Consider the following 20,428-nt stretch of genomic DNA (forward strand, 5'->3'; position numbering starts at 1 on the left):
CATGTGAGTGTTATACTACTACAGTATATATCATATTTTTGAATCATTGTTGCTGATGCATTATTACTGCACATCCTACATACAATCTAAGTGTGATTTTACTCATTTTGAGGTAGTAATTTCAAAGTAATTTCATTGGGTATCTTAATCTACAACAACACGTCATACATTTTGAGATTCTCATACATTCTGGATTTTAAAAGTAAAGCATATATAGCTCTCAAATAAATTTTGTTATTATTTTTGCACATGCAGCCAATGTCAACAAAACAATGGGATTAATTTGCATGTGAAACACATGGTCAGTGGTTACAACAGAACAACTGTGTTGAGAGTGGAAAGGTGACAGCAAGCAGCTTTTATTGGGTAAAACTGGTTTTCTTTTTCAGTGTGTAATTATTGGCAGATTATATGACAGTAATTATACAGTGGAAAAAAAATGTATTTAAAATCACCCAAGCTGGCATTAGGGCCCCCTGTTCCCCAGGGACCCCTGAAACACCCCTGCCTGACAGAGGGGTAAAGATGATGACGACCACAGTGTCTCCACACAAACATCACTGACCCATCAAGTAGAAATAAAGACCACTGTCCTACTTCATGGTCACCAACCATGAGGATGAGTGTCTTTACACCCAGCTCTCTCTCTTCCAGGGCTTTTCGGGGGGGGGGCAGGTTTGTGTTGAGTTTCAGCCGCACCCTTGTCATTGTGGAGTGAAACCATGGCAGCCACTACTGCAACCTTTCTTTTCCTATAAATACTACAGGAAACAGCCAGTCTTCCAGCTGCCGCGCCTGAGCCTGAGCCTGAGCCTGAGCCTGAGCCTGAGCCTGCCTCCCTGCCAGCTGACCCTGAAACTGGATATTGTTCTGTTGTTGACTAGAAAGCACACACAGCTGCATGACATAGATGACAACTGACAGAAACTTGTTTTTTTTGTGAAGACTTAAAACACAAACTTGTTTTCTGTTGTTTTTATTTTGTACTACCGTGTTGGATTCCCGCGTTGGTGCGCAAATTAAACATTGGCCTCGTCTGACTGAGTCCAGTGAACTGCAGGTTTTCTTATACAAACACAGGGCTCAACCACCATGACCTCACTGACCTGATAAGATGCTAATCAGTAACAGTGTGGCAGATAAATGTCACTTTTTAACAACAGATTTTAGAGAGAAGTTCAGTCAACAACTCACTGTGTCTTCATTCTTCTATTGAGGCCATACTGCATTTTGTGCACAAACAGTTTGGTAATTCTTGGGCTAATTATAGATGTTGTTGTTGTTCAGTGAAAAGAAGTAAATACAACCTGTGCAGCAAACAGACATAAAAATGAAATTTTTCTTCAAATGTTAATGCGCTTACTTTTTTTATTTCATGAACCTGAAATAGAAAAAAATAATGAAACTATTTGTGTCATGTGCAAAAAGTTTGCAAGTTTAAAGTCTCAGAACGTCATTTACTCATTAGGGATTTGTAAGGCAGGAGAGAATTGTCTTTAGGAACAGTCAGCTGATGAGAAACTCTGACTCTTCAGACCTTGTGGTAAAAATCAGCAACATGAGCTGCTCTAAGCAACTGACTGAGGATCTGAAAATGAAGCTAACTCATGCTACAAAGCAGGTTAGGCTATAAAAACATATGAAAGTCAATCAAATTTCCACTGTCTGAAATTTCATTAAGAGGTCAGGGGAGAAAGTCAAAACATGTAGAAGATGTTCCGTTCCGTCCCATTGAAGTGATGAGTTAAAGGGGGGGCCGAGGATAGTCGATGAGAGGGAATACTGAGGTGAAGGTGACATGCAAACTGGTTGGTGAAGAAAATGATGTGGAATAGTTCACACAGTTTTTTCACAGATGGCAGCTTTAGGATTTTTATTTAGCAGAGTGTAAAAGGAGGAATGTGACAACTGGAATGCGTGTTCGGTTTAATCTCGCACATTCACTCCAAATAAATAAGACAGCAAATGGTGTTTGAGTTAATCTTCATTTATTTGGAACTTGATATTGGGTTGTCCCTGGACTGGTCTCTGAGGCTCATGCTACATTCGTGTCATGTCAGAATTATCAGCATTATGAGTTTCTGGCTTGCAAACAGCTCTTGCGTCAACATCCAAGTCATGATTATTACTAGGAAACTGACTTTTCTGAAACCTCTGATATATCCCACTTGGTGCTTTATAGAACAGAAAGACCAAACAAGGACAATTCCTGTCAGCCAAAGTCCAAAAATGATTGGATTTAGTGTTACAATATGTCGTAAGTGTACAGTCTTTTTTAAAACAACCATCTCTGCAATCAAACAAGCATCTTGAGTTATCTGATGCCAATAACACTCACAAGTCGTCAACATGGGAACCCCCAAAAGCACAGGTGTTAATAATATTAGCTGTGCCTGAGTAAGCCTTGACTCTGAGCCGGCAGGATCCACACCAGGACCCTGAAACTGAAGCAGCTAAATGGAATTCAGGCATCATTCATTTAGTATTTACACCTGCTTTCATGCTGTGACGTGTGTAAAAAAAAACAAAAAAACTTTTTCCCTCATGTCTCTTCCATCATTGTTATTCTGCAAACTCAGTATTAAAAAAGTTCTTCTGTTAGGTTCAGGAACTGAGCTGACCGTCTGAGGCTCTCAGATTAAACAGACGATTGCAGGTTTTGAGGTTTTGAGGTGCAAACAATACAAATTCAGGAAATGAATGATACAAACTAAATTCAACTTATCAACTAAGCAAAAGATTTCCAGCTGGATTAAATATTACATCAAACAGATGCTTGTTGCTTTTCATTCCGTCTTCTCAGAGATTACTTGTTAATCAAACTGTGGCTTCTTTTATTGTACTCTTTTGCTTTTGTTTCCGTAGGTGGCGCTCTTTACTTAGTCTTTACACAAGGGTGTGGTTAATTGCTGCATGTGCTCAATTCTCAGTTCTTCTGTTGACCTGAAACACAGTAGAATCAGTGACTTCCTATAAAGCAAGAACAAGCTATTAGACTCAGAGGATGTGTTTCATGTCAGTCCCTAGAGCTCAGACAGTACTGAAGATGGTCAGTCTCTTCACATTTTGTGGGATTAATTACAAGCATTAACAAAGGCTGCATTCCGTTTATGGGTGTGCCAGTTTCAGAGCCCTGCTGAATGTAACGGAGCCGTTGTTAATGCCTTTAGTAACACCTGCGAGTCCTATTGGATCTCAGGCACACAATGAACATTGGAGCACTAATGAATCAGAATCAGCTGAAAGATTTCATGGTGGCACACACACATATCAACAACTTGCATTAACAAGAGATACGGTATAAAACATCCTGAAAAGTGAAGAGTAAACAAAACCGAGTGATGGGGCCTTCATCACAGCAGCAGCTGATAACATTAGTCAATGGTGAGCTATTGTCCTCCTGTGACACACTCTGTCCCACATCCCTATCATATACAGTATATACCAATACTGTGCTTTACACAGGAACAATTACAAACTGTAGGTGAAATCATTTCATTTTCGAGTGCAATGAATTGAAACTTAATAAAGCTGCAGTTTAACTGCCATCATTTGGTGAATGTCTTGTCCCAAGTAACAAAATGAAACTTATTCCTTGGGTCCTTGGCCCGAGTCTGGCCCATACACTCCCACAACTGGGCAGATTCCAGCTGTTATCCCCAGTAGGTATTGTCTGAAAGCTGCAAGATTTGCTGTGTGTGCACCAGAAATGGCCAAGATGTGGAAGAAACACCTGACACTCATGCTGTATATGGGCCAGATTGGGGCGTAAACCAGGTAGCAAACTAAATGTGGCCCAATTTATTTCGCTACCTGGTTTATAATTTCCTTTGCATGGCACAAACCCTTAACAGTATGGTCATTTTCATGAAATAACTACCGTAACAGTATACAACGAAGGCAACATAACCTCCATTTAGTGAACATAGTCAAGAGAAACGCTCAGTGTTTTTTCCATAGAGCATTCTGGGAATTTTCTAGGCAGCTGAACGTCCAGTGAAAGATTCACTAGAACACTAAAATGCGCAACGCTCCCAAGCCTTTAGTGCCTTGAAGAGCAAATGAGAACACTTTGATCACTACATGAAAGATACAGGAGACAGTGTGACAGCCCAGTTGAAAAGTTACATCAAAAGTATAATCAATCAATATAATGATACTGAGCGCTTTATAAAGAATGAACAGGGAATTCTCACAGCCCTGCTCTGAACTAGCTCCCATCCTTTACACACAAGTGCCACCCAGTGACAGAGTGGTGCACCTGAGACACTCTCCACTCTTTTTAATAGCACTAGATACTGACTGAGAGTTAACCCTAAAAGACAGTAACTCGTCAAGAAAGAGTTTGAGACATTTTTAAAACTTTAAATGTCTCTTTCAGTCTCTACTTGAGAGACTGTTGTTTTAAAGAAGCACACTTTGCAGTAAGTTCCAGTAAATTCACCAGGCCAGAAGCTTATCTTTAATCCTGCATTGCAACAGTGATGTAGGATAAGATCTTTAAAGACAGAGGCTATTTCAGAGCCAGAAAACGAAGCTGCTGATGATTCAGAGTGAATTGTCCTCTGAAGAGGACTAAGGGAAAGATTTGTTCCACAACCTCCTCTAAACTTAATAGAAAGGCAATACAGAAACTGTCCACAAGGGACAGGGGGATATGGAAATGTGGAGATGTCATATAAAGGTCACCATCATCACAGCACAGTCAGGAAAGGCCACTGTGATCAGAATGGATCTAACGCCTACAAGATTTGCCACCCAAATGCATGAACTTGAAATCAGCATTTGATAAATCAAGTCAAGTCAATTCATATTTATATGGCGCCAAACCACAACAGAAGTGATCTCAGGGCACATATCCTACTGTGTGATCAGGGACTCCCAATCAGTATACAAGCCTATGATGTCATAAATGAGGGGAATGGCACCATTGTCAAATTATATATAATTGGCGACATTTTTTTTGACAATTTTGCAGAGTGCTCATTTACAAAAAAAAATGACCTTGCTCCTTGATATAACCTGTTAGCTGATCAGATAATATAACAGCAAAGGAGCAGTTAGCAGGGGAGCAGCAAGTGACGCATATAGAGCTGCGAAACACAGAACAACTTGTGATCAGTCACCTTTTTTCTGGAAACGTGTGTCATTATGGAACACCTTACTACCTGAATTAAAAACTCTGGAATATAAAGTTTTCATCATACATGAAACAGTGGTGTAATCACCAACAACAAAGATATGAACAATGAACGAGCTCTGAATGAATCCACTTGTCAAATACTGCACACGTATTCACACATTCGTACAATAAATACACACATAGACTTGAATATAAGTATGGACACTGTCTGTTTGATCTGTTCTGTTGATTTTGCTCTGAATCCATTTCATTTTAAAGTCTAACTGCAAATTCGGTTCATCTTGACAGATGGGAGCCTCTGGATCAGACTGACTTGTAATGGATACACTGGATTGGTGATTTTAGTTGGATGTACAGTTAAAAGGCAGATATGGCTCCGACTAGAAAGATAGATAGATAGATAGATAGATAGATAGATAGATAGATAGATAGATAGATAGATACATACATACATACTTTATTTATCCCCTAGGGGAAATTCATCTATATACTACACTATGTAACAAATGAGATGGAAGACCAACAACATTTTAAATCACTTCATGCTTCACCTCAGTGACCCTAATAACAAACCTGCAGAACATCTCACATGTAATTAATGGCTCTGAGTCTGCCTTGTTGAGTTAATACATTATCCTTTAGGTTAATCTGAGCTGTAATGGAGATTTTACCTGAACAAACCATGCAGTATGTGCTTTAATGTGTTATCTTTACAGAAAACACCGGTAAGTTATATAGGGAGCAAGGACAGGTTTCAAACTGTTATGGTACATTATTGTAGAGCACATACAAAAAAACAAAAAAAAAATTCAGAAATGAGATTAAATTCTTGTTAGTTATTAACTTGGGATCAAAACAGTGGATACATTTAAGTCTCCTCAGCTTGTTAAGTAATTTAGCAACAATAGCAAAATATACAAACCAGCATAAGTGAGAGAAGTAAACAATGTTGGACGGTATTATTGACGAATCTGGGCATTCAAAATCAGTTGTTTAGCAGGATTAATGCAAATGCAGTTTTTGGTCATTCAGCTCCATGTGTAATGTTTATGAAGAGGCTACATAACTTTTCTCTCTTTATTAATACTTTTTTTTGGCGATCGACCATGTTGTCTTGAATGATCTGTGTGCTTATCGTTGAGTTTCATGGCAGCTTTATTTAATCAATGTGTGTGTGTTTATGCTGTTTTGTATGTATTTTCTTATTGACTTGTGTATATGTGTAAAATACTTTGGCTGCTGTATCATGTGGTATTGGTCCATTGGCCAATGTCTTATTTGTCCTAATAAGATAAAAAATAAACAGGTTTAATATGCAGCAAAATGCATTTAATTTATTGTATGCATTTATATTTAAACCATCTTAGGCAGAATTAATACTATACTAATTGGAAAATATTAAGACAGTTTAAATACACAAAAATCTTTTTGAATTACAGTGCCAAGTGTAGCTGTACTGCATAACTTCCGGCTGTATAAGGATCACTCACCACCACCCACTGCTCCTTCCCCTAATCTCTGGCATGCATCCTAGTGCAACTGTGACTGAATCCAGTTTAAAATCTCTCAATTTATCCTCCAAGAACAATATGTTCCTCATGAAACGAATTGAATCCATCCCAACAGTTAGACATGATGCCTAACTGCCAGAAGATGGAGCCATTTTCCACCAAATAACTCAACCCCTTATCATTTCAAAGACGTCAACCTCAGGCGTGGAAGCTGCAGGGAGGTATAAGGACGTTACATGCAGTTCGTGTCCCACTGGGATCTTTTGTCTGGGTGCTTGGAGGCAGCTTGGGCTTACTGGCCCCATTTACGCCATATGCCATGAGAGGCCTTGCTGTCACATCAGATGAGAACCTCTGTGTGATGGCATAACTGATCATGTAGCCTTCAAGTACATGTTTACAGTCACAGCAAACCATTCATCACTTTTTAAATGCAGGTTAAAGGGGTGTCTGCAAAGATGTTACGGATAGAAAACTTCAACCTGCTTTTCAGTCATAGATTTTAAGATCATATGTACCTTTATGGGATTAACTCGTTGTCATTCAAACTGTCAAATTAATGACACATATGATCTTTTAAGGATAAATGCATTAATAAATGCCTCTAAAAATAAATCGGATACTTATTTGGTGCATTGGTGCTGATTATGATAATCTGCTGAAGGTCAGCTGATGCATCCTTTCATGTACAATTCTATCCATATTAAAATGATTGATTTTAGGGCACTCTATCTATTTAAATTTAATCGTAATCTAAATTTAATCTTCCACAGTCTAGCTCCAAATGAATGGTCATTCCTTGAATGATCAATTTGATGCAATTTAAGGCGTAAGTCAAAAACTTTAAATCTCAAAATCTTTAGAATATGTCAAAAAGCATAAATTTACTGGCAAGAATAAGTCAAATTTAATTTTTTGTTGGATGATACAAATACAATTCATCACTGCAAACCTTTTGACCTCAAATGTACTTTGCATGTAAATAATTACTTGTGTGTGTACAATTACTACATTAAATATTACAAATGGCTAGAAATCTGTGTCTTCAAGACACACACACACTACATTTTTTATGCAAAACTGAACAGCAGCATTAAAATAATTTAATAATACCTAAATGCTTGTTATGACTGCCATAGGGAATGCCCATATTCATTGAATAGTAGGCCATTTTCTAGCATAGCATTCACGATACAGATTTTGCTTGACAGCTTCAAGTAATATTCAACTTCAATTCCAATTATTAATTGGGAGTTTTTCAATAAAAAATGCAACATAAGTCCTACTTCTAATCATTTTGATTAGACATATGAATAGGAAACTTATCAGTAGTGATTTAACAACAGTAGTAGTAAATACGAGGCTACAACTTTAACTAAATTATAACGACAAACGGTTAAACAAAACGTTACTTTACGTTTTCTGTTTAATACAAAAACGCTAAACTCTCTATGGTCCGCAAAATAGCACATCTCTGTTTAATCAGCACATGCAGTAACTAGACTAGTTGCCAAGCACGGATGGTGGAGACAGCAAAAAGTCATAAATTTGGTTTCATTGTCAAGCTAGAAGTCGCGTAATTATTAGTAATGTGGACTATTAAACGCCGAAAAGCTAGCAAATAGCTAGAAATGCAATACGAAGGCACGCGCATTCGTCGGCTAACTAGCCCGTTAGCTACAACACCAGCTATCCTTTAACGATTCTCACAGCAGAGTTAATTAGTTTGGTCTCTAATAGTTAACGCTGCTCTGTGCTTAATGTTATATACAGCTAAACGATGACAACTGAAATATTTTGTTTGCTCTGGGACCGTCTAGCTGAGCTGCTGGCATCCAGAGGTAACCTAGTTAGCAACATTAGCAGTGTTAATAAGGGATTGAAATCTGACACGCTAATGTAAATTGCCGGTAGAGCTAGCGCCCAAACCATGCACTAGAACAATGACTTCTTTTATATAGGGTGGTTGATATTGTTAGATATCGACAGAAAACAGTAAGTTACGTCTCCGTTATCGTGAGATGTATCCGGGTAATTGGATTAACACAAACTGTTCGGAACAGCTTCGTGGTAATATAGGCTAAAGTTAGCTAACGTTTGCTAAGCTAATAAGCTAGCTAGCGCACGACCGACTCGTTAGCCCAGAATTCGGTTGACGGGTGGGGAGTCCAAACAGGCGGAGGGTGAACTCCGGTGTGCCGCAGTTTGTTTGCAGAAAGAGCACTATTTTGAAAACCACAAGCAAGGACACGCACTTTTCCGCTGTCTAGTGTCAATTCCTCAAAATGGGGTCTGCTAACGTACGTCTCCGCCATTTTGTGACAGGTTTTTCATTGAGCAAAGGGGTACGTGTAATGGTTGAATGTAACCCCATCAAGAAGATATCCGCTTGGCAGTTAGAGGGAAAAGGGATCAGGAGTAATTTTCAACCATCCCGTGAGATAAAAGTCGTTTTGAAGTGGTCAGCAAGGGACAGGGGCAGCGTTTACGTTTACAAGTGTCCAACAACAAATTGCTCTATGAAAAAGAAAATCACCAAACACAATAATGACCATATATGCAGAAAGGAAAAACTTTGATAACTAACAACATAAACAGATTGACAAAGTTATAACAGTATGAAATTATGCATTTTGAATTGACATCATGTTGCATATTTGTTGTCTAAAATTCGACTAAAATCAACATAATTGCAGTGTAAGTGGTACCATATGTCAAACTAAACCAAATCAAGAACAGCATTGAATGCTGTACATATAAAATCATTAATTTGTGTAAGTAGACTTTAACTGGAATAGGAGTAATATTGGGAACTCTAACCCTTATATATAATATTGTTCAGTTTGATATGAGACATAAAGATTAAAAAAAATGTGTAAGTCACAGTAAATAAACAGTTATAAGGCACATTACTACCAATGCATGAAAATCATTTTCTGAAATGTGCAAGAATGTCAAAATATACTTGATGTAGCAGTTAACACTGGTAAATGAGTCTTCAGTAAACAGTAAACAATTTTTCATATTCTGAAGTTCTGATTTTGTATAATAGTGTATTTAAAAAATTGTCATATCAGTAGAACATATGATTTTCTGCAGCATTGTTTGTAAATGGCTGCATGATAGTTTAAAATATTCTTGTAATGTGTAATTATTGTGTGTAATTATTAAATTGTTACAGGGTGACAATTTAAATGACCTCTCTTTCCTAATGGAAAGAGAGGTCATTTAACTGATATCATTGAGGTATTATACTCATTTTGAAGGCAGTTAGAAATATATTGAGGCTTCATGTCAGCCTGGAAAAATAGTATTTTACAAATAAAGTGTGGGGTTGCCCTCCAACGCCTTTTTGGGATAACAAGGGCTATGTTAATTAGTGTTATCCCCTCCCCCACGGGACATTTCCAAGTACCTCCTGACCCGTTTTCCAAACAGAGAGACGAGTTGTCAGACGGTCCCTAAAAAAGAAAACAGTCTCTATTGTTCCAACACCCGCTCTGCTCTGGACGGTGCGGTGCCACCTGTGGCCACAGAGGGCGCTGCACGCATGGCAGGCCGGGCTCCGCGGCCTCCACATCTTTTTGTCTGAGAACTGGATCCCTCTGCCGCTCTACAGTGTGTGCGATAGCCTCGGAGCTGCGTCCGTAACACACTGTCAAACCACTCCAAACGAATACAACCGCGACCAAAAGCATTAATTCAACACCTTCTGCCATGGCGTTTCTAATCTGTCGGTAAATCGGTCGTATTTGTGACTGTTCGTTGGAACTTAGTCCGGGGTTGAATCGGGCTGGCTTTCTGTGTGCATCAGTCTTTATTAGCGAGCTGCCGCTCTTCTTGCTATCAGCTATTTCTTTAACTTTTTAAACACTCAGCTTCGCGAATGACTGAGCGCCGGCGGAGTATGGGATCCTTGGTGTCTTAAGAAGCGACTGAAGTGGGGTTTAACCGTTTTTGCATGCAAAAACAATGGCAAATTCGACGGGGAAAAATCTACTAGATCAGCGAAGGAAAGGACAGGCTTTCCTGGACGAGCTGCGGCAATTCCACCAAAGCAGAGGGTGAGATTGGGGCGTCTTTATTCCCAAGAAATATAACTTTAAATCTTCATTCCCTGTGACTGGGAGTTAACCAAAACTGTTATTTAAACATATGTGCCTTTATTTCTTGTGTTATCCCTTCAGATCGGCGTTCAAGAAGATTCCTATCGTGGGTGGGAAAGAGCTGGATCTGAATGCTCTCTATATCAGAGTCGTCTCTTTAGGTGGATTTGCAAAGGTGAGTGGGAACTAAAAGTGGATTTTCTCCACACTCTGCTGTCTGTGGACTCCTCGGTGGACCACTCCACAACTCCGTGTGGGTAACCCGGGACAAGTGTAACCCTCCAGAAAAGCGTTAGTGGGTCGGTGTTGGCCTTGTGCTAGTTTGCCATGTATCTCTATGCAATGTGGTGGCTTGTGTTGTTGTGTGGTTTGAATTGAGAGTCCAACCGCTCGGAGTCAGAGTGCAGTTGGAGCGACTCAAAATTAGCGGGCACGTTTAACATCGATTATCGGCACGGAGCCCGGCCTCGGAAAACACCGCTTAGGACATAGCGTTTCGCCCGGGTTTTTACCGGTAGTTTTCACCCAGGGGAAGCTTGATTTTTCTTTCTCGCCATAGCCATCTTTCTTCGGCTTCATGGCTGATCTCAAAATGTAGGCCTCACAGGCCCATGTAGTGAATACAGTAAAGGGTACCAAAAGCTACTCCAAAATCAAACGCGTCGCCGCAAGCTAAAGCATTTGTTTGCTACTAGAGACAGTTTGTTGCAGTTTGGCCTCGTTAGCTTTTAACGGCAAAATGTAAAAGTCAGGTTAGCTTGTTAGCTTTAGTGCTAACTAGCCTCAACAGTAACGATAGTATCTTAAAGGGAGTCTGGCAGTTGTACTTAACTGATGTGTCAAATGTAAATATGCTCGGTTAATAAACATGCTAATGGATAATTAAACGCTTTTGTAGCAAACGGCTTGCCAGATTATTTCACGTCCAGTATTTATTTTATCTTTTTTCAGCAGTTCGAGAAAGTTATTGATTAGTGATTCTGATATTGCCTCATTGGGGGGAACCTGTAGCAGAACAGATGGTTGCAGTTTAACCGCTCTTTTTTTTTTTTGTTGCTGTTGACGGTGTTTTATCTCCTAACGAACTCATCTCCCCCTTTCAGGTCTCTGACAAAAACCAATGGATTGAACTCGGAGAAGAGTTTAACTTTCCCAGGAGTTGTTCCAACGCTGCATTTGCTTTAAAACAGTACTACCTTCGGTAAGTAGCATGGCCATGTAGCTCTCATCCTCTCAGGTAGCATGTGGGAAGTGTTTACAAATGTTAAGATGCAGTCAGCAGGATCTAGCCTCTCGCTCCCTTCTGCTAGGAAGCTGCACCAGTGCAATATTGTGACAGGCAAAGCAAGGTCTATATATGTGTACATTTGCCATAGCATGGTAGATATGTACTCACCTCTTCCACATCAGAAAAGAGCAGTCTAATCTGTCTTTTATTAAGGATGTATGTGTCCTCTGTATTTTGATAAGTGTGGAACACAGTCTTTGAGAGAACACTGAAGGAGTATTTTGCTGGTAATGGGCCAAACTATCACACAATGATGGTTATTCCTCTCTGAAAATGGTGTGGCCACAGGGCATTTGGTTTTGATATGGCTCTAATGATTGAGTAGATGTGGGTGCTGTAACGAGTATTGCATGCAGCTTCCAAATCTAAATGTAGTCAGCTGCCAGTGATGGGAGTCTGGTGTAAATGCAGCTCTCCTCAACAGCTGGCATTTGTGGTTTTGGTGCTGCTACTTTCTCTGTACTCCTTTTCTTCCCTCTCGACCTCATACTACGATTGTTCCCATCAATAGCACCTGCCTGCAGGGGATTACACCTCTGCAGCAGAGAAATGCTTGTAGCCCGTCATGGATATTTTGGGGGCAACTGCAGGTCACTAGTTGATGACAAAAGCAGAGGCTGATTATGTGTGCATTTTGTATCAAGTTTGCCTTTTGATGGAAGCTGCTGCAGGTTGTGAGGATGGCAGTCGATTTGATACTAACTGTACACAGCTGATAAGACCTGTAACTCCTGAAAAGTTCACAGATAACCATCAGCGTTGGCTGCAGGGCAGAAACACTTTAGGCACATGTGGGCTTTTCAGTGCAGTACGGTGCTAATGACCTCAGTTGAGGTCTCTCTGAGTACCATAATGACCACAAACCACTATCATCCTGTTGTATATTTAATCTTAATAACTGAATACTTCAAAAATTAAAGAGAGTTTATGTGACATGGTGTCATGGTGTCTGTCAAAGCTCAGACATCTGACAATATAGCGGTTTGTTCCTATGGTGGAAGTACCTATAGTGTACAGGCCTTGAGTTTTTGTGACCTGATTCATAATGAAACTTATCCTCATAGGTTCAATGAAACACAAAATTCAGAAATGTGTGTCTCTTACTGTTTAACAGGCTTGGTGTTTGAGTGTGCCTGAAGTACTTATTGCAGAAAGTCAATGGATGATCTGATTTGTTGAGCCTCTAAAATATTTTTAATATGAGGACACAATTAGGCCAACTAATGTGTGTATGATCTTCTGTAAGAAAGTGGTTTATAAATACCAGTAGGCTGATACCTGATGAAGCAGAAAATTATGTGGAGCGGTTAAAATCATGGCCGTTTGAGAGTGACTTTTTTTTTTTATTGAAATATTCACCTGTGTTACCCAGAACAGCTTAGTCTCTGTAATTATCACCTTTTTTTTTTAAAATATTTATATTATATTATATTTTGGGAAGTAGGATGAGCATAGGAGGCCTGACAGCTGAGTCCACGAACATGCTGAATATCGCACTCGTGTCGCGACAGCCTTTGGAGCTACTTTGTAAAGTTTATCTAAGGCAGCTCAGTGTAGTGGTTGTCAGAGGCAGCAGGCAGCTAGACTGGTCTTGCCTCAAACAAGGCTGATAATAGACTGTTCTCGCCTCCCTCATGCTGATATTTTGCTGACATGAGTGAGTATGGTAGAGAATTTCATTGTATTTCCTTCAACCTTCTGCCCAGTTTTACCATGCAATAGTGGGTGAGCAACATAATCAGTGTGAGAGAGATTTTCATTTTGCCCTCATGCAGGAAGTTCAGAGGTCACAGACAGTTACACAGTAGATATGTGCTCGCTGGAGCTGGTTCAGATTCAGTGTCTCGCTCAAGGACACTTAAGCTTGATGGATGTTTGCTAATATCAGGTGTTAATCTTGCTCATCCAGTTGAATGACCATCATGACCACATGCTTGATCATTTTTAAGCTGTGTTTGCATTTTTTAAAACTTTCTTGTTAATGTACTAACAAGTTAGATCATTTCTAGATCTGTCTTGTGCCCAATAATAATTATCTTTAACCCTGTGTGTTAAGTTAGTATTTGAAATTGGTTCAGTTTTTTTAGTATCTGTGGCCTTCAACAAGCCCAACTTCAACTTGATAAGTTAAGTTCAATTCCACATCCTTTTTTTATCTTCCTTGAGTGAATTAAAATGAGTTGGCAGGTTGGGGTGAAAAACACACCATCACTGCAGGGATCAAACTTCTCACTTCTCCGTCACAGGACGGTCTGACCGTTGACCAAGTTTCCCAGTCTGAATGAATAGGATGATCATGATGCGGCTCTCTCCGGTCAGCACTTCCCACTCAGCAGAGTAATAAGCAGCAGTGAGGTTCAGTGCCAGCTCCTGCTGCCGTCTATTTGATATCTGAATGTCACTCGGTAATAAGTGAGCAATGCTTGCCAGAAACATTTTTCCAGCTCGTTTTTAACTTGTTGAAGCGCTGCTTTGACATCGGTCCTACCAATGGTGCTGATTTTATTTCAAAGATGGGGCGGAAGGATTCACACTCTGGCTCAAAGCGATGGCATCGGATCTCTCTGAAACACTAGAAATGAAGCTCTGTTTTCAGTTCGCTTCATTAGATTGAAACAAAAGCTATATATTTATATGAGAGGTGTTCAAGAATGATCAGTGAAATGTACAACAAGGTGTCGTTCAACGGAACTGCTAATCTAGAGGACTAGTGTTAAATAATGGCCAGGGCTTCCACAGGCCATGAAGAAGTTTTGAGAAAATTTTAAAGGGTTTTGGAAAATTATTGAACAGCCTTAATTGAATTGGAAGTATTACGACAGAGCAAGCAAATTCTCTAATGCTGTGTAATGTGTATCTGAAGCAGATCTGTTTGCACAGGATCTGTTCCTGTGACTGTAGAGAACCTTTTACAGACTTCGATAATTTGACATACATTTATGTTCCACATCTGTGTACTCCTTCAATGGATTGAGTTAGAGTTACTAAAGGCTGCATCCAGTTTTCCTGTGGCTACACTGATTTGGATGATTCTCAGTCAATACTATTTCACATCTCCATGCTTTTCCTCCTCCATTAGTAGTTTCATATGATTTGGAAGCAGTTTGCGCGAAGCTCTCAAGCCTCGTGGGCCAATGGAGTCCTGATTTTTATTTTTTATTTTTTTCAGTAAAAACCTCTAGTTCATCCAGGCACCCACCGCAACTTGAGAGTGAATGATGGGTGTTTTTGAAATAAGGCCTTTGGTGTTGCTACAGTGTTCGACTTCTTTCCCAAAGTGCAGCAGGTTTTACACAGAAGCCAAGTCAGGTGACAGATACCCTGGTTCAACCTTTGTTTGCCCTCTCCACTGCATCCCCAAAGGGAGGAAATCTGGCCCAGGAGGCACTGACATCTAAGAACCGCTCACTTAAGCCTCTGTGTTACTTTTAAATGCTCAAGTCATCAATTGTTTTTATCTTGATGAGGTTTTTACACATGGTTGGAAATGTGTAAAGGAAGGAATTAGTTATTCTGCCTTGTCTAACAGATTAAGTAGGGAGGATGTGCTGAGATACCCTGTCACACTGGCATTTGTTGTGAGGAAAATGATCATTTAGAGACATTTTGCATGTTTAAATCAAACCTTTATTTGATGAGTACACGTGGCAGTGATCTATTGAAAAGTATTTTAAGATATTTCGGATTTCACCTTTTGATGCCTGATGTAAGCAGCGAGTTGGACTTTCAAGGGCAGTTTTTACTGTCCACAGTGATTATACAAAAAGAAACCAGCTCTTGACTGTGCCTTGCTCTGCTGAATCGACCACTGCCAAGTAATCTCTGTTTTTCAGAGTTAAACATGCTGCTTCCATAACAGCTAAATGATTGTACCTCACTCTCAGGTATGCCTCCCCGAACTGATTGCAGTGTACAGAAGCAGATGCGATCATATAGACTGGTATACTCATTTCAGTCGATATTTGAATGTTTGACATTTTAATATAAACTCCCCACTAACGCCAGACTAGTTAACCATGTGTTTCTCAACTTGTGACCCCACTTCTAAGGGCATAATCTCTCCCGACCCCACCAATTACACAGTGGTTTAGTTGTCATGTGAAACTGAGTATGACATATGGTTTTTTTTTTCCTCCACACATTAAAGGAGCTGTAACTGAATTAAAGTCAATGAAATTTCAAACTTATCAAATTCATATCAAAAACTTTGAAATAAGTACAATTATTTCAAACATATATATATGTCCTGTGACCTTCTCTGCATCTCAGACAATGCCATGTGGATTTCTGAACCAAAAGATTGCCAAATGCCATCACTTGTGTGGAGAACACACTGGGAAACCACAAAGAGCACATCTGATGCACATCTCTTAATTAGATTGTATACAAAGCCTAGACAAAGATTGGAGCACTGAAAAATTATGATGATGTCAAAAGTCTTAATTTTACAGTAACTTCAAGGCAATTCACAGCAGATTTAGCCATTTAATGAAAAGACAACGTGCGATTTCACAGTTTCTACTAAAATAGAAAAACGGATAAAAAAAAAAACATCGAACTACTATCCAGCATTATACCACACACACATTTCCCTACCCCTTTCTGCTTGGCTAGTGTTAATTTTCACACCTGGTTATGACATTATTCCAGTAACCATCATGCTTTCTGGTCCTGCTCTGCCTCCTGTGTATGCCGATGGATTCTGCTGCTCATCTGAAACATCTGGATGAAGTGGCCTTTGATCTGGCTCGCATTATCCATGTTTTTATTCCCCCGCCTCATCCTAGCTGCTGCTCAGACTTAAGAGATGCTCAGATGACAACCAGTTATGGAGAAATACAAGACTGTGTGGACTAGTGTCTGTTTCCCCTTTTTTTTATACTGCATATAATGAACTTGAAGGAAGAGCAGCAGTGCTATCACAGTGCTTTCACACATGCATTGCAACCCTGAACTTAGCATTACCTGGTGGAGCTGTATGTGAGAACGCCTCAGTTGAACCGGACGTTAAACTGACTTTACCCTGCCAGCTCCTCTGTACAAAGTCCGTGTAATGTCCGCTTTAGCCTGTGTGTGAATAGAGCAGGTCATTGTCCGGAGAAGTCGCAGCGAGCGAGTGAGCAGTTATGGGCTGTAAACAAAACAGTGAGATTTCTGCAGCGTACAATTTGCGTCATGTCCTGCCTCCTGCACACTCAACCCAGGCGCCACCCCTGGCCTTAACCACACTGAGTATTTCCAGTAGGTGAGAACACATCTGACACAATCTCCTACTGTGCATGTGTGAAAGGGCAACTCCGGACAGTGTCTGGACCTGATTCTCCAGACATTGTCCAGAGTTCATTTGAGAAAACGGCTACAGATAACATCTGAAGGCTCTTGAGACGTTGTGTTTTTGGTCAGTCTGTAATTTGAGCTGCCCTCCAGCAGTGTTGGTCACCACTGATAGCATAATCTCCGTCAATCAGTCTCCTTGCTAACAAGCAGATGGACAGATCTGCCTTGTACTTGACAGTGATGCTACAATCTGGCTTTACCTTTTTAATTGGATATATAATATGGTTAAAATAATAGCTCCTGGCTTGCGTTGCAGTCTGGAAGGACAGAAACCAAGACCTCTTGAAATGATGACATAGAAACCCACGGTTGCTCTATGATTGGGTCTTATTAGCCTCAGCTACCAGTGGTGAAAGAAAAATGGACAATGAAATACAAGCATTACTGACCTTGTTGTCTTTGCCAGCAGCTGTTTTAGAGCTAAATTCTGAATATTAAAAGTACAGCTGTCTTTGCTGTTTTCGTAGTATTTTCTGCAGCTTAACTGCAGAGTAGACAATCTGCTTCCTGTTTACACCAGCACGTGCATCCTCAGAGCTAGAGCGGTCGTCGGGACTGAGATAGTTTTAAGTTTGAAATGCTGTTTTAAACTGAAAATGCCACCTGGATGTGGACAGCGTTCCCGTAAACTGCGTTGGGTGGTGTAACTACTCACAACATGGTATCTAATGTAGACAGTTATTATTAATCTTTGACTGCAAATAAACTTTGTTTTCGTGGATGGAAATATTTTTGCAGATTATGTTAAAACAAAAATTCTAATTAATCAGATTAATTTGATATATCACCAAGGTGAAACCCAGTTGAATTCATGAGGTTTCACAGCTGTTTATGAGGAATGATACAATAAGGGAAATGGTGAAACCCACAAAATAAATGGCGGCTGCAGGTGGATGGGATCAACATCTCATACCAAAGATGACAAGACCAAGGAAACCAGGAGTCATTTCAATGGAGCCCCGAGGGTCAGGAGTAAAGTTCTGGGTGAAAAGGAAGCAAATTCACACTTGCAGAAAAAAATAACAGCTGTTTTTTTTCCAGGATTCAATAACACAAAATACAAAGTCTAAGGTAGAATGTGCTTGAGTGGTCATTAGGAATATTTCCAAAATGATGATGCACCACCACACTGAAAAGCAATCATACAAATTCCAACTTTAGTCAAAGGAAAGCATGTTTTTCAGTGAAACGCAATCACCATTAATGTCCAAAAAGATGTACAGCTTCTAGTTTTTTTTCTCTCTCTCTAAAAGTGAGCGCTCTTCCTTGACAAGCATCACCTGTTTTGGCTGTTTTCTGGAGGGAACTTGCACCCGTGAGAGAATTCTTCTGTTGCAAAAAGCCTGGTTTGTAGCCATGAAATGCTCCCTACCATCCTGATTTGACCAGGTTGATAACGGAGATAGATGTTTCAGAGATAAAAGCTTTCATGTGTATTAGTAAAAGGTTAATATTTTGACCTTTCCAACTGCATACAGATTGGTCATAGGTAAAACACTCTGCATTTTGCTGTTACTTACAAGCAGAAGTCACTGGAATACCATTAGAGCAAGCAGTCAGTATTGTAATCATTTATTATTTTATTGCATTGTTTTAAGTCCGTCATCGTCACTCAAAGTTTGCTATTGGACAACAAATGGTCTGTGCTGCGAATGATCCAACTTTTCCAACAGTATTTTCTCAATTGGCTGGGAGTCGGCATCAGTAAACGTTCCTGCGATTATTGACAAAGCAAACCACCCTCAGCCTGTGTTGGACAGCCGGCTTCATTAAATCCCAGCAAACATTTCTGTCCAGAGAGCGGCTGTGGGTGTGTTTGCATGTCTGAGGGCCACGTCCAGCAGGGGGCAATCGACTCCCACACACTGACACATCGAGGGCATTTGGGCAGCCAGGCAGCTGAGAGTAATTGAAGCCAGAAGTATCTATGCTGGTGTGATCCAGATGACCGTAAATAACACAATACTAATGACAGCGGCTGTTTGCAACTGTGTTTCTATCCATCAGGTCTCATGCCTCGCTAGTTTCCCACCCTTTGCACTCGTAGTATTTTGGAGGGAAAACATCTCAATGCTAGAGGCAGTACACACATTTCCCTTAACGGTTGTCATAAGATGATGAAAGCCCGGTGCTTTCTGCTGGTTGGTTGTCGCATACAAGTCAAGTAGGAAGGGATTGATGTTCCTCTTATCATGCATGTATGAAAAAAGGGGAAGTGCAGACATGAGCAGCTGCAGTCCCCCCCCCCCATGCCCCCACCCGTCTTTTCCCCACAGCTCTTTTTTTTTTTCTTGCTCGTGCCCAGACAGCGGTTGATGACGCTGCAGTCGGGACCGCGGCCTATCTCTCCCGCTCTCTCTCTCTCACATGCGCGCACTCCTCTCTCTCTCTCTCTCCCTCTACAAATGAAGGCTGAGTGTATTTATAGTCCAGTGTGTCACCCGGCAGCCAGCGGACGGGGGATTACCTTGGCCACGATGAACAAACGGGGCCTCATTCAGAAACAGCCGCTTGCTCGGTGACTCACGGCCACACAGGCAGGGTTCACCACACTTTCACTGCTGAGGTATTTTGCTGCGTGAGTGTGTGTGTTTTTGTTTGTCTGGCAGATTTCCCCCGCATCATTATTAGGTGTTATATCAAATCAAAGAAGGCCAGGCTCGGTGGCTGCATGCTGATGGAGAATATTTCTCCCCCAAATTGAGTGCAAACTTCTCAAAAATGTGAGGATTACAGTTGAAGATGACGTGCTCTCTGTTGGTGTTGCACTTGTTTCTACTTTCTGCTGTTGCACTGTTCAGAGGAGAAGTGGTGTTTTTCAAATAACCACATCTAAGGATTTTTATGAAAAGTAATTTGAGCTAACCAAACCTCTTCCCACAACCCTGGTCAGCTAAAATCAACAATAGTTCAATCCATTTTTGGGAATCTCATCGTCTGAAACATGTTGCTATAAAGAATAATTAATGTACTAACTACTTAGATTTTCAGCAGGTAAAAGTTTGGAAAGATAACATTTTTTGAAATATATGAAAATACATGC

At 40.3% G+C, this 20,428-nt stretch overlaps 1 protein-coding gene across 1 annotated transcript in view; it reads left to right on the plus strand.

Moving 5' to 3' along the window:
- The first annotated feature begins 10,229 nt into the window (after window positions 1-10,229).
- The window catches only part of arid2 (AT-rich interactive domain 2), a 33,551-nt gene continuing 23,352 nt past the window's right edge, over window positions 10,230-20,428 (plus strand). Inside the window, exons 1-3 of the mRNA XM_023409967.2 lie at window positions 10,230-10,718; window positions 10,842-10,935; window positions 11,864-11,961. Of these exons, the coding sequence (XP_023265735.1) occupies window positions 10,627-10,718; window positions 10,842-10,935; window positions 11,864-11,961 (284 nt within the window). The 5' untranslated portion in view covers window positions 10,230-10,626. The remainder of the gene's footprint in view (window positions 10,719-10,841; window positions 10,936-11,863; window positions 11,962-20,428) is intronic.

Source organism: Seriola lalandi, unplaced genomic scaffold (assembly GCF_002814215.2).
Source record: "Seriola lalandi dorsalis isolate HSWRI2012SDOR001 ecotype SW California unplaced genomic scaffold, Sedor1 jcf7180002054410, whole genome shotgun sequence".
NCBI lineage: Eukaryota > Metazoa > Chordata > Actinopteri > Carangiformes > Carangidae > Seriola > Seriola lalandi.